This window comes from Montipora capricornis, chromosome 12 (assembly GCF_036669925.1).
Source record: "Montipora capricornis isolate CH-2021 chromosome 12, ASM3666992v2, whole genome shotgun sequence".
Lineage (NCBI taxonomy): Eukaryota > Metazoa > Cnidaria > Anthozoa > Scleractinia > Acroporidae > Montipora > Montipora capricornis.
Genome location: NC_090894.1, coordinates 32,132,438 through 32,147,437, shown reverse-complemented (window position 1 = coordinate 32,147,437; position 15,000 = coordinate 32,132,438). Strand labels below are relative to the sequence as shown.

The window sequence follows — 15,000 nt, the reverse complement described above, 5'->3', positions numbered from 1 at the left end:
GATGCGAGACTGGGCATATAGTTTCGTCATTTGCAAGTAAAATATCAATGTGGAAGTGCTACTTTCTCATCATTAATTTGAATTCCCTGAGTTTTGGTCTGGAAGCTTTGGTGGTCCCCTACTCAAAAAACTAAGCAAACCTTCTACGCGGTAAAGACCCAAAAATTAATTATTGCAAGCATTTGCTAAGCTTTCCATAATTTTGGCTCTCCACCTTGCGTTTTATAATATCCAGAGGCAGAGATGCCTGGATCTTGTCCTGGTTTTGACCTAGAATAGGTTCCTACCTTCTGTATCATCAAGATCATTTATTTCAATCTTCCTCAAATAATACTTTTCCTTGAGTCTGTACTCGGGATTGGGGCCAGTCAGTGCATGACGTGTATTCTAAAAAAGACATAAATACATGTACAATCAAATGAAAGGTCAAACAATCACATTACAGAGTATAATATGCATAGTATTTATACCTGTTTGCAACAAATCAAAAGTCCATCAAGAAGAAAAACATATCTTTCAGTGCCTCGCTTGTTTGGATGAACTTTACCAAGAGTTCCCTCTGAAAAAAGATGATAATAATAATAATAATAATAATAATAATAATAATAATAATAATAATAATAATAATAATTTTAATAATAATAATAATTTTAATATTTATTGATAAGAAGGAGAGAGAGGTTGTCATAATTGATGTTTCTATCCCAGGTGATGACAGGGTGAAAGATAAAGAACATAAGAAGTTAGAGAAATACCAACTATTGAAAGATGAAATTGCAAAAGTCTGGCACATGCGAAAAGTCATTGTAGCACCTGTTGTTATTGGGGCCCTTGGAGCCGTATCAGTCACCTTTAAGGAGTAAAAAAAAAAAGTCTCTGCTTTCGAGCCAGAAGGCTCATCAGGCCGGCGCTTATCTCCGGTTTCTGTAGCATGAAGCGACTAGAAGTATTTATACTCCCCCCTGGATGGGATGCTAGTTCATCGCAGGGTTACCCCCAGCATTATGCCGGTACCCATTTATACACCTGGGTGGAGAGAGGCAGCGTGAGAGTAAAGTGTCTTGCCCAAGAACACAACACAATGTCCCCGGCCAGGCCCCGAACCCAGACCACTCGATCCGGTGTCGAGCACACTAACCATGAGGCCACCACGCCTCCCACTTTAAGGAGTACATGAAGCGAATTGGCCTGAATGTGAGGTTGGAAGTGATCCAGAAAACAGCATTGCTGGGACAGCAAAGATACTAAGGAAAGTACTGTCCCTTTAAGAAGAGAGAAAAGAGAGACCTGGGACCTGGGGTGACTTGTTGTAACCCGCTCCCAAGGAGTATAAACCAGACCCAATATCCTGCTTGAATCTATAAGGAATGGACATAATAATAACAATAATTTTAATAATGGAAATGTTCACTGAACAGAAATCAAATCAAGTCGACTAAATTCATATCAATATTGTAGACTGGTATTTGAGAAGAGAGAAAAACCAGAATACCCAGAGAAAAACCTCTCAGAGCAGAGTAGAGAACCCACAAACTCAACCTACATGTGATGTCAAGTCTTGGAGTCAAAACTGGGCACATTGAGGGGAAGTGAGTGCTCTCACTACTGTGCCATCCCCCCACCCTGTAAAATGATTCAATAAAAAATTATGATCTAACAACTGAAAATATACATAGGAACTTGACTGGACAAATGGAAGTCGAGTGCTATCACCTTTCATTAATTCTGTACAGGACTGTGAAATATCCCTTCCCTACAATAAAAAATCATTGATGTTACTGGGGATGAAATATAACATTCTTTAAAATTAAAGTTCAACTTAAAAATAATAGACCTAATGCATGAATGCTGGAGCTGGTTTCACATTTTTTTGTGAATGTGTTCTTTCCAATAACAGTGGACGTTCTATTTGTAAAATAGAGTTAACTATTTGGAGCACTCTTACATCTGCTTATCAACCCAGCAAGAGACCATACGATTCTCATCAAATATAACAGCTGTGTCTAACATTGAGCGTTGTGTACATGAGATTGATCAGTGGATGCCTGTTAACCGTCTTACACTGAACAAGGATAAGACTGAACTACTTGTGATCTCTGCTAAACATCTACCTAGACCAGTCCTTCAAGAATTCTCTGCTGTCAATGAGACCATCCGCTCCCCACAGAAAGCTAGAAATATTGGTGTCGTTTTTGACAATCATTTTCATTTCAATGATCAAGTTGCAAGTATTTGCAAATCATCCTTTTATCATCTACGTAACATCAACTATAGGTATATAAGAATTTCAACAGATTTAACTGATTAGAGTGTAATGTAAATTGCTACTTTTCTTCCCCATATGAACCATGTGAGCATTAACCCTAATAATGGAAATGGGCCCACACAATGACAGAAAAACTCTGACCAGGGTGGGAATTGAACCCACGACCTTCGGGTTAGATCACTGCCACTCTACAACTTGTAGTTGTTCACGCATTTATGACCATTTATATCTTCAAAATTGGATCATTGCAATTCTTTACTCTATGGCCTTCGGAATTACCAAATAAAAAAGTTACAGCACGTCCAGAACACTGCTGCTCGGCTCATTACTCTTTCGAGAAAACATGAACACATTACGCTTATTTTGTTAAATCTTCACTCATCTGGCTTCCAATCCATTATCGCATCATGTCTAAAATTTTACTCATCACGTACAAGGCTCTTAACAATCTGGCACCTTTGTACCTTTGCGACCTACATGTTCTTATACCTTACAGTGTATACTTATTCCATCTCGTCAGCTACGTATATCATCAAAGAATCTTCTTTATATTCTGTGTTTTAATTGGAAATCATACAATGCAAGATCTTTCTCTGTGGCAGCCCCCACACTCTGGGATACTCTGCCATTTGACATTCAGAACAGTTCCTCAATATCCGTTTTTAAAAACAAACTTAAAACTGTCCTTTCTAAAAATATATTTTTTTGCCATTTTTTTTTTAGTCATATATTGTATTGCTGTTGTTATGCACTTTTGAACTTTAAGGATTCTAGCGCTATATACCTGTAAATATATTATTATTATTATTATTATTATTATTATTAACAGGCATTCCAAGCACCATGATAAGGACTCTTTTATTTATCAATGCAATCTGCACACCTGGATTAACATATCTTTGTTTATACAGAATACACAACAGCATTGTTGTGAGATTGTAAGTTTATTATGCTATGATCTTATCAGATCGACCACGTTGAATGCTACTGCGTCTTGTAGGCTTTCTTTGTACAAGTTATTCTTTAGTTTCTCCCATCCTTCCCTGTCCTGCTTTTCAATAAAGCTGGACTACAGGTATGGGTGCACACTTGCCACTTTGCATTGCACATAGCAGGTTGGGTGGGACCCCTTACCTGCCATCACCAGCTGCATGTCGCAGGGTGTGTTGTTGCCACCCTACTCCCTTGCCCATTTATGCTCAGGGTGTGTCACTGCCACCTGATTTGCCGCATTGCTGGATGTGTGGTTGCCACCCCCTTTGTTTCTCAAGGTGTTTTGCTGCCACCCTCATTAGTTGCATCAAGGGGATGTTGCTGCCATCCCCATACAGTCACTCACAGGGTGAGTGAGGGAGGGTGAGGAGGCAGTGCAGCCCGGTGTTTAGGACACTTGCCTTGAGATCTGGAGTTCCTGGGTTCAGGACTCATTTTGACAGGTCTAAAGTACAGGTCGCTTTTCACAGGTCACTCATTACAAAACCTCAAATAAGGCTAAACTTTGGCCCCATTAGGCCTAAGGTTAGTTAATTTGAAGGTTGTGGGTTGCTTTAGCACAACTAAAACAATGAGCTGTAATGAGTGACATGTGTACTTAAATCCTGCCGTTTTTTTCAAGCACTTACTCTACAACACTAACCTCCCAGCCATCAATGTTCTTTTGAAGTTCACTCATAACAACAGCTGCCGATCGGAACGCTCCAGACTTCCTCTTCTGTGCTCTTGAAAAGCTGTCACTAATAATAAAAGTAATTTGCTGCACTTACTGTATGTCCAGAAATGCACACAATTAGACAACCAACCAATCATTATATGAATATCCAACCCCAAGTGTTCCTTTAAGTAAAAGTACTTGCTACCTCTTTCCACCAACAAGGTAAGTGAATATTAGAGTTAGGGTTTGGGTTAGGTAAGGGTAAAGGTTAGAAGTACTAAAGGAGCAGTATTTGGGCGACACTTGTGACGTTTTGTTTAGTCTGTATTCTGACGACATGACACAAGTGATGTTGAAATTGGGGAGAAGAGCAAGAGGACACGTGACACTTGACACTTATTGAAATCCGCGTGCATCTAATTAAAGTCATTTCTGGACATAACAAATTGGCTTGCATCCGATTAAAAGCAATTCTGGGTATGAAATGAAATATGAATTGGATCATATATGAACTGCGGATATGAAATCAAGTGAAGCTATCTATGATCTTCGCACTTGTGAACGCAATTTTTGCAATTGCATTAGAACCCACAAATGACCAGCTCCCAACGTCAGTGGCTTCATAGCTCAGTTGGTCAGAGCGTCGCACCGGTATCACAAGGTCACAGGTTCAAATCCCGTTGAAGTCCTGAAATTTTCAGGCTTCTCTACACAATTGCAAACATTCCGTTCACAACTGCGAAGATCATAGCTTCATTTGATTTCATATCCGCAGTTCATATATGATCCAATTCATATTTCATTTCATCGTTGATTCATTCCTCACGGGAACATCAGAACCCACAAATGACCAGCTCCCAACGTCAGTGGCTTCATAGCTCAGTTGGTCAGAGCGTCGCACCGGTATCGAGAGGTCACAGGTTCAAATCCCGTTGAAGTTCTGAATTTTCAGGCCTCTCTACGCAATTGCAAAAATTGTGTTCAAAACTGCAAAGATCATAGCTTCACTTGATTTCTGGGTATGTTGTGCTCATTTCACTTACTCTCGCCTCTTCGAGAGACTTCCTGATGAATGATCTATTATTCTTTCCATTCGTGCTAGAAGACGTCCTAGGGCACTTTGGGCCTGTTGAGAATAAAATAAATTGAAATGTAAAACCGCAAAACTTTGTAGCACTACTTAACAATTAGGCCCGTAGCACTTGTGGGCTATAGCCCATGAGGCTACAAATGTGGCTAAATGTAATTTATCAAGCCAATGCGAGTTCATTGCAAGCTAATGCAGTCAGCGGACTAATGCAGTCAGCGAGTGTGATATAATGTGGGGCAGTCTCAGGGACTTGCTGCTTGCCCTTAGCTTGCGTGGCATTTTGCTAGTCTTGCAGCTGATCATAACGGATCAATATTAAAGTTATCATGCTCTCAAGCGAATCTTTGTGGATTCAGGGTCCCCACCCTCCCTTCCCTCAGGAATATCAAATTTTGGTAAGGACATGTATGGGGTCAGGTGAGTATTTTTCCACTGAACTTGCTTCAGGGTGACAGTGCCAGTTGGTGCATGCATGCAGGGGTGGTTCCCGCTCACAGGGTTGCCATGGATACCTCCCTGCCAGGCCTGAAGTGTGCAGGTGCCCTGCCTACCTTTAAGGCACCAGTTCCCAAGCTCATCTATTGGCCATGAGTTTAACTTGTCTGATCCAGCATGGTTTGCCTCGTGCATCAAGGAGATAAGTTCAGGCTTTTAGTCACGCTACGGAAGTCGTCTGTCATGCGAATCATGGAGTGGTGTTCCCCGCTTTTACACCAACATTGTCTTGTGCATTTTGTTACTGTAGTGTGTCTTAATTGATGTAAATACCTGCCTGTTAGGAACTGCTAATTTAGTGGGTTGTACTCCGTAGTACCGCCTGGTGTTTGGCCAGCTAAATTTGAAATTTTGATGCAAGTTTTTCACAGTGAAATAAACTTGCGAAACTGTTTCAATTTGCAAGCATCTATTGAAAACGCCAATTCGATTTAATCATTTTTCAGATTTTGTTCTGCTTGACTTCATCTACCAAGTTTCCTTTCCCACAAGCTCAGAGATATAATAATAAATTATCTTAAGAACCTCATTTTTTCGTTCCGCACTGTAAGTTATGGATCCTCGTTTTTTCCCATTGATTTATAGCTGCACACTTTGGCCTTGTGCCATAAATGAACAAAAAAAGTCGACCCGAAGCTTACAGTATGGAACTTAAGATTTGTGAATAAGAGGTATATAATTATGATAATTTTTTATACAGATGTTTGTACCATTTAACTGCAGATTTCTCCTGAAAGAGCTACATGTACATGTGGACTGAGAGGATTATGTCACATGCTTACTAATATTAGTATAAATACATAGACAGTATATATTATGTGTATGTGTGTGCGTCAATGGCTGAGTCAGTATACAGTATAAGAGTTTTAGGCTTCAGTCCTTTAAAGGTCTTTATTCTTATTTATATGCTGCCTTTCCATTTTTAACATGCACATTCACCACAAACCGGGTCTCTGAGGCCTGACTGGTCAGTTATGAACCCAAGAAAATTGCAATCAAAATAGACAAAATAAATTATAGGTTTAAATTTCACAAATAATTGGAAGACAAAGAAGTCTAAACCCTAAACCCATTCACTTGTCAGGTGCCCCAAGGCACACCCAGTTGACGAGTAAAATTGTCCCCATTGGACAGAGTAAAATCTACAATGTATTGTAGAGTCTCACTCTCAGGGGTCAATGAGTTAACAAAGAAAAGTACAATCAAATCAGATATCCTTACAAAAAAACTTATAATTCAAACTGTATTTTTATACTGTACCTGCTCAAGGCTTTCTATATCAGCTTCATCGGGAGAGGTCTTAATTAGCAACTGAAAAAAATTGAGGAGGCAAGCATTAGCTACTTCAGTTTCATGATACAAGTGTAGCAATCACAACAGATTCCATGTACCTTACCTTTATGAGGTCGAAATAGTGCAAGCAGTGATAGACTGGCATCATCAGTAACTTTGGAAGGCAATACTTCACAGCATCCATAAAGTGAGGGCCTATTGACTGAAGAAAAGCAAAACATTGATGGTAAGTCATTGTGGTTACTTTGCAGCCAGGCCAACATGGTTCAGACATTTACAACTAATGAGGGCGATTTTATGATATTAAGTTTAAAATAATAACATATTCTCACAACTCTGGGAGCTATCGTCAAGCTGGCAGCTGCCAACCATTTCATTTCCCGCAAAAACAGGTATGACCTCCTACACAGCATAGTGTAAGAATTCTAACAATTCTCAACAGGCCTTTTTGGCTTGTACATTTTGTTTTCCCAATACAGATCATGTGATAATACTAAGGAGGTTTGGTCTTTTGTTTTGTTCATTAAAATGAGGGCATATGTACTCTTTTTAATGAACAAAACAAAGGACCAAGCCTCCTGAGTATTATCACATGATCTGTATTGGGAATTCAAAACAAAATGTACAAGCCGAAAAGGTCTATTAACTGACTATCCAACCAATTCCGTGAAGTTCTCTGATTAATTGAGGGTTAGGTGGGAACTGGGGAGCTGAAATTTCAGCAGAAATACAGCTTATTTCTCCCATTATTTCAATTTGAATTTTTAATGGTGGAAACTGGGTTGCCAAGAGGTTTAATTTCACGACAGACAGCTGGGTTTGAAAAGTAGTTATTAAAAAGTACCCTACACTGGCTGGCCATGACAACAATGTAGGCACTGATTTATACCAGTCGTCAGCCACTTTAAACAGCCCTGTCAATATCAATGAATGGACTAATAATAATAATAATAATAATAATAATAATAACAATAACAATAACAATAACAATAACAATAACAATAATAATAATAATAATAATAATAATAATTTATTACTTTAATTATATTATTGTCTTCAACATGCAGGTAAATATAATAATCATCATGGGTGATGTGGATGTTACAGGTTACATTTAAGTTTAGGTTGATTTTTCCAACCTACGTAAATTTTTACCAACCTAGGTCAATTCGTTTCAACCTACATGTAGGTTTAAATGTTTTCAACCTTGTATGAACTTGCAAGAAATAAAAATAAATGAAATTCCATCAGTTATTACAAAGTACCTGTATATTTGCAAGTAAACGATTGGTCCTGGAGCTGAGTTAATGAACTTAGTGCAGCCTACATTTTTCATGAGTTTTTATAAAACCCCAGTGGTTGTTAAGTCTAGGCACTTATTAAGATTTTGATTGGTTTGCATTACGGTTGGGGTTAGACATACTGTGCAGAACAACCGATTCTACTTTTTTACTTAAAAGGACATTCTTTATGGATGAATCAATCTCCTTGGGAGGGCAGCAGTTAACAATATTGAAATAATTATCTTCAAAGGAATAAAACATCTGAAACATAGATTACACTGAATTTGTAATAATCAAAAGCAAGTAAAGACAAAACTTTAAAAAGTTAGGAAAAAGGTATTTCATAATTTATTGTTCAGAAGCCATTTTGCAGGCACTTGTAAGTATTCTTTCTTTTGAATGATCATATATTAAAAATGTTTTGTTTTTTTTTTTGCCGAGTCTGTTTGTCGAGATGTATGTAGTGATAAATCCAAACTTTGTGATTTTTTATATTGGCATAATCCCCTTCAAGTTCTCAAATAATTTTGAGCAAGTATCACATTTGGAAGAAGGAGCATTTCTTTGTCCATTTTGTTAATTTTCACTGCCACATTATCCTGAGGTTCGAACTTCTTCTTTTTGTTCTTCCCCTTCAGGTGTATGACAACTGCAGAACGCAGACTCCACACTGCCTACAAATAGCGCTGATAAGCAGTATTTAAGTCTAAGCACCCATTTCAAATGGCGCTGATAAACAGTATTTAATTTTAAGCACCCGTTTTAAAACGGTTAGCATTCAATAGCTGTGATTTAGGGTTAGTCTGCTGTCTGCAAGTGTCAGACACCATTCTCCTTCAATGTCTGGGTCATCCACTTTTTCATATCATTGACCATTTTCCTGCTCTGTATTTCATGTAGCGGTGACTTGTCCACTTATTTGAGGCCTTTTGCTTTCTTTTAGAACTACGAGAGATTCCAAAAACCACTTACATGTATATGACATTTTGGCCATGGTTCTGTGAATGATTACGTTTTTTTTAAAAGCACCCCAAGATAATGAAACCAGTGGCTTGGTGACAAGTTCTTTTCTTTGATTAAATCAGAAAGGTTATGTTTCATTGTTCTACTTGCAAGTGCGTGCCACCATTCATTGTGCACAGTGTGAACATTGTGTTTGTGGCGAAAGTCTGTCTGTCATCACTTTACAATGTACTCACAAATTATTTTTCTTTGTCAGATTAAAACTGCACCAAACTGCAAAATGGCACCATCCAGAATAGATGTTCTAGTGTTCTAGCAAGGTCTGATGTTTCCTTATGATACAAATTAATAGTCACAAATACTTTGAGTAATGATTTTCAATATGAAGAGAACCAGTTACAATCTAGGGCTCCTCACAACAGTTACAGATTATTTTACAAAAATCAATTAGATCCATTTGCACATGAGAAAGACAATCAGTTTGTTGTTATGACTAGTAACGATGCCTTGTTCCTGGAGGTGTATTTCACATGGGGATGTTAATAAACTAAAACTTCATACAGTATTTGTTGTCACTGTTGACGACTTATCCTTCAGAATCAAGAGCCCACTTCTTGCAAACAATTTTTGCTTTTGTTGCACTCCTGGGAGACTCAGAGCATTTTCGCTCTCGTTCAGATAAAGCCGCCCTTTGACTTCTTCATACAAATCCATCCGTGGCCACATAACTGTGGATGAACTGACATTTTTTTCTAAGTCTCACTTTGTATTATTTACGCATGAATTGTGTGAAATGGTGGCTGCTATGAAGGCTTGGAAATAGCTTAAACTCATTGACTCATATGAAATCAAGCCAAGCTATATGATTCTCACAGCAATTTAAGCAATTGCGTAGAGTTGTTTATCAAAACTGAGCTTATGTCTCATTACTTGGAATCATGAAGACATCTACACTTGTGTTTATGGTATTTTGAGCAAGGCTACAGTCCATGACTTTGCTTAAGAAGAACTGATTCAAGTCCCACCTTAAAATAATCACTGACAGGAGTTCTAAGAAGCAACTCAGAGAGCTTTCCACCAATCCCAAGATGTCTGTACTGCTTGCTGGCTGAAGCGGTTTGTTCTCTTGCATACGTCTCATAAACTTCAAACTCAGCCCCCTGCAGACATTAAAATATGCATTTTAATTTATGATTCAAGCCAAGGGGTATGGGGAAGTTTATTTGAACAATGGAGCAACAACTGTGGTGACAGACGTTTGCAGGTTAAACCTTTAATAACAATACAAAACCTATTGGTTTTAACTGGGGTCTTCAAAATGAGAAGGAGCTAGGCTGTTGTTACATGTATTTTCTAAGCAATAAGATCAGCACAGTCGAGGAGACAACTTAAACTGTTAGGCATGATCATGCAATAATGTCCTGTACACTTCTCTGCCACAGAGAAATTAAGCCAAATGGGAGCTGGTTAATATTTGCTATCCACAATTCAAATACATTCTTCATAATACTCTCACCTCTTAAAGGATATGTGAGACATACTTGCCATTGACCAGCTCTGCGGAGGCTTGATAGTGCTGTGGTAGAGAAGTATGCAGCCAAAAATTTTGCATGTTCATGGGTTCAAGTCTGGTTCAAGACTGAATTTTTGTCAGGCTTCTTCTGAACTGCTTAAGTTGTATTTTTAACAGCAATTACCTTTTGTTTAGACAATCATTTCATATATCCAAGTCAAAAAAATTACTTTCATATAATACTTGTCACATGAGGGCATGATTGGATGAATCACTTTTACCATTCGAGCATTTTTTGATGAGACAAGGAACCTCAGACTGTGTGACATGAATTTTGCTTTCAAGCAAGCCAGAGATTCTAATGTCATATGAAAGGGAACATGAAGAACACTTTAATAGGGTTACCCCACTAAACAGCTGCAAATTGAAGGGGCCTGCATACACAGCATTGATTAATTCATCCATTTGAAGCCATAATTATGTTGAATATACATGTAAAGTGGCACCTAAATCCTGACATGAATAGCCACAATGAGGGCACCAGAATAAAAAGACAAACGATGGAAGTGACCATCGCACTTATCTGGACAATTTTGGCAATTGTCTCTTGTAGACTGTGTTAATTGCTGCATTTTATAAAACAACCAAAGAATGAACTTATGATCATTATGCATAATTTATGTGGTACTGAATTCTGGCTATTACAGACTGTTGACATAATTCACTAAACTGTTTGGACTAAATTTTGGGTAAAAGTTAAGAATCCGATCCCACCAATGCGTCGGCCAACGTGTCAGTCAACTGTTGGTCGACTGTCGGTCGACTGTCGGCCAATGGGTTGGCCGCATCTTTTACGTTATAAGATTAAACAGCGACCAACGCGTCGGTAGTGTGTCAGCCAGCACGCCGGAAGTGTGTCGGCCAACGCATCGGTAGTGTGTTGGCCGACGTGTCGGTAGTGTGTTGGTGGTGTGTCGACTGATGTGTTGGCCGACGCGTTGGTGGGATCGGATTCTTAACTTTTACCAAATTTTTAACTATAAAAGCAATGTGGTCAACCTCCGCCATTTCTTCAAAACACTCCCCAATGGCTGGTTGTTTGCCTTCATCTGCAACCTCTATTGCTGCATCTAGTAAACCCAGGAATGTCACTGAGAACTCATAGATGTCAGTGATATTACTGAAAATCAGATCAATATCCTGCAAAAAAGAGAAAAAAACCATTTAGGGTAGGGTTCACTTTAATTAACCCTTTGACGTTGTATATGAGTACTATAAGTACTATAATCTTGTACTGAGTTGGCCTGAGTTCACGTTGGCCCCCAACTCCTTGTACAAGTGATTCAGATTATTGTTGAACAAGTTGTTTTGTGAAAGGGAGAAGTGATCCTGGCTAATGCTTATATATAAATCTGCACAATTATTTTAAGCAATATAGACACCCTTATTGAATGGCTTAACATAATTATAATATGCGTGGACATTTTGCGAGTTGCGTAGTATTAATTTTTTCCCAGCACGAAAGGGGTGAGGAAAAATAGGAGCAATGAGCAAAATGCCCCCACGTATCATAATATGATACATATTCATTAAACATATTATGTTAAACCATTCAATAAGGGATTTATTATTTCACTATTACGCCATTCTCTAGTATTTTGGCTTCTTCCTGCACTGACAGAGAACCATATAATTATTGATTGCTTTATACGGCCCATGCGAAAGACGACAACAACACAGATGAAACCATTCAAATGTCCTTTATTTGATTGGATAAACTAAATGAAGAGTGAAAGCTATGACAAGCTAAATTCTCAGGCTTTGGATCGAGTTGAGAACAATAATTGTTTGAAAAACTCCCCTTTCATCCATATTTGTTCTGTTCCAAACTGGTCAAACCGGAACCGTGTATTATTGTCTCATAATTATTTTGCGTGTTTTCTTGACCAAATATGGTAAAATGGGGGTAATCATGGAATGATAATGTCTCTTATAGAAAGCTTAAAAATTCAGGTACCAGTGATCTATCAACCAAGCAAGGATGCAACTCAGTTGAGAGCAGGACAATTTGTTTGCTTCTGCTCATGTACATGTAATGCCTTGAAAGGACTTGATGATTGGAATATTAAATTAAAGTAAATATTTGAAGTCAAAGCTAACTGGATGAAAAAGGTTGAAAGCCATATTAAAACACCTGCACAGCAAGTATAATAAGATCTGAGGCTGGAGTGATCTTCAGGAAAGTTGATGAACTGGCAAACAAGGAAGCTACTGAACAGGCATGGAGCTTTTCACCTCAGGAGGGACATTGACAGATTGTGTGTACCATGGAAAAAAGGTGCATGCAGAATAATTTAGCTTGGTTCATAAAGAAATATAATATTCTTGTTGAGTTTGACTGCATGAAGTGATCACCTTGCCAGCATTATTTCTTGCAAACATACATCTAAATCACATAAGTCCCAAACATGTGACTTCCTTTACCAAATTCACATTCTTTCATGTACGTACATTTTTGGGAATCTTGCTATGAAAAAATAATTATAACAGTTGTCCAAAATGCTTCTAATAAGAAGAAATTTTACGTACATCATTTGTGAAGAGATCCTTTGCATCTACAAAAGGTGCTCTAAAAACCTGAAAACAGAATGAAAAAATTCACAACCACCAAAAACATCAAAGCAATGATAAGAAAATAACTAAGTTCCACGAAAGAGAAAGGCTGGCATAAAGTGTTTGGAATTACGAGCATCATTCAAGGCCTAAACGAAAACCACTTAAAAGACTGACCAACGCACCCTCTTATCATCATTATTTCTCGTAATTACTTTCAGAACACCCCCCACAGGCTGCTTTCTTCTTCATGTTTCAATTCCTGGTCTAATTTGATTTACCCAGCACCTTGAAATCTTACTGTAAACAACTGCAGATAAGCCGCACACTGAATTTAGTAGCTCAAATTTTGGAAAACATGTTTTTCTGAAAGAAATGAAAAGAAATCATAAGAAATCCAAAGTTGAGTCTTTAGAAGTCTTGCTCATCCACTGTTCATCGAATGTAAACTCACTATACTAGTAACATTGCAATGTCAGAAAAATAATACTTCAAAGTCTTACCCACCATTTTAGCACTTTAATATACAATGTAATGAACAACGTTTCTACCAACTTTGACATATGATTGATCTTTTTCTGGTATTTGTTGACAGGAATTTCTTCATTCAACACAGTTTTTCCATAGATTTTTGCATTATAACAAGAATGTGACCGTAACGATGGTAGGTTAGTAACCAGGCATTAGAATGGACGCAAAGATGAAAAACTGGACACCGGAAGCAGCCTTTTTCAAATGTTCCTGCAGATAAGCCACACCCTTAATTTCTTACAACAATTTTTGGACAAAAAGTGTGGCTTTTCTGCAGGTGTTTATGATACTTAAATACCTGAGAGTGTCAAATAAACTACACTCAAGGTCTAACATGGCAGTGTTTGACACTAACTTTTTTTATTATAATTTATTTTTAATAATTTCAGAACAAATACTACACTATGAACACCACACTGCAGTAAAATTATACAATACACTACTTACAATACTTTACTTGCAATGCACTTCGTCAGCTGCTAACAACACGACTTTGTGTCACAAGCTACTTACAAAATCATCTTACTTACATGTAGCTTAACATAACACATTAAAATTAATATTTATTTACAGCTTCATTACTTAAGATTCAAAATAATAATAATAATAATAATAAATAAATAAAAAATAAATAAATAACAACAACAATAATAATAATAATAATAATAATAATAATAATAATAATAATAAGAAGAAGAAGAAGAAGAAGAAGAAGAAGAAGAAGAAGAAGAAGAAGAAGAAGAAGAAGAAATAAATAAATAGGTAACTAACGCTTGTCCGATTGCCCGGGGCAAGCGAAATATATCTGTGGGCAAGTAAAACAACTGGTCAACTAATATTTTGCGGAACGATTTGATTTGCAACAAAGAAAGTGACTAGTAATATGACGTAGTCACCACAAACACACACAAAAAAAAACACAAGGTTATATCTCTTTGTTGTCATTTATTTTCTGTTATATTGGTACAAACCTCAAAACAGATTGGAAGAACATATTCGTAGCCACCATCTTTCTCCGTGCGAAAAAATGTTTGTTACAATGGAACTCAGTTTACCTTTTGTCGCGCAATTTCCAGCTGTGAAAGGCTTAATTAAGAACATACTATTGGACAAATTGCATTTAATTCAAAACCAGGCTAATCGCATAGAGATATAGTCAAGGAACCTCCCTTGATCTCTTCTAGAAAAGGAAAATTGCTCAATAGAAAAATTGTGAAGACTACTAGAACACCATGGACACAGCAGGAGTTGTGTTGGTCTGTCAAAGCCATTTTACATACATTTTACTAAAATTGACATTTT

At 37.5% G+C, this 15,000-nt stretch overlaps 1 protein-coding gene across 2 annotated transcripts in view; it reads right to left on the bottom strand.

Annotated features, from left to right (window-relative positions):
• LOC138027229 (son of sevenless homolog 1-like) overlaps window positions 1–15,000 on the bottom strand; it is a 49,504-nt gene that overhangs the window by 21,694 nt on the left and 12,810 nt on the right. For both annotated transcript variants that reach the window (XM_068874779.1, XM_068874780.1), the window contains exons 7-16: window positions 13,144–13,191; window positions 11,614–11,754; window positions 10,067–10,201; window positions 6,899–6,997; window positions 6,763–6,813; window positions 4,961–5,043; window positions 3,903–3,999; window positions 1,714–1,753; window positions 471–559; window positions 288–387 (exon numbers count right to left, since the gene is read on the bottom strand). In XM_068874779.1, the coding sequence (XP_068730880.1) occupies window positions 288–387; window positions 471–559; window positions 1,714–1,753; window positions 3,903–3,999; window positions 4,961–5,043; window positions 6,763–6,813; window positions 6,899–6,997; window positions 10,067–10,201; window positions 11,614–11,754; window positions 13,144–13,191 (883 nt within the window). The remainder of the gene's footprint in view (window positions 1–287; window positions 388–470; window positions 560–1,713; window positions 1,754–3,902; window positions 4,000–4,960; window positions 5,044–6,762; window positions 6,814–6,898; window positions 6,998–10,066; window positions 10,202–11,613; window positions 11,755–13,143; window positions 13,192–15,000) is intronic.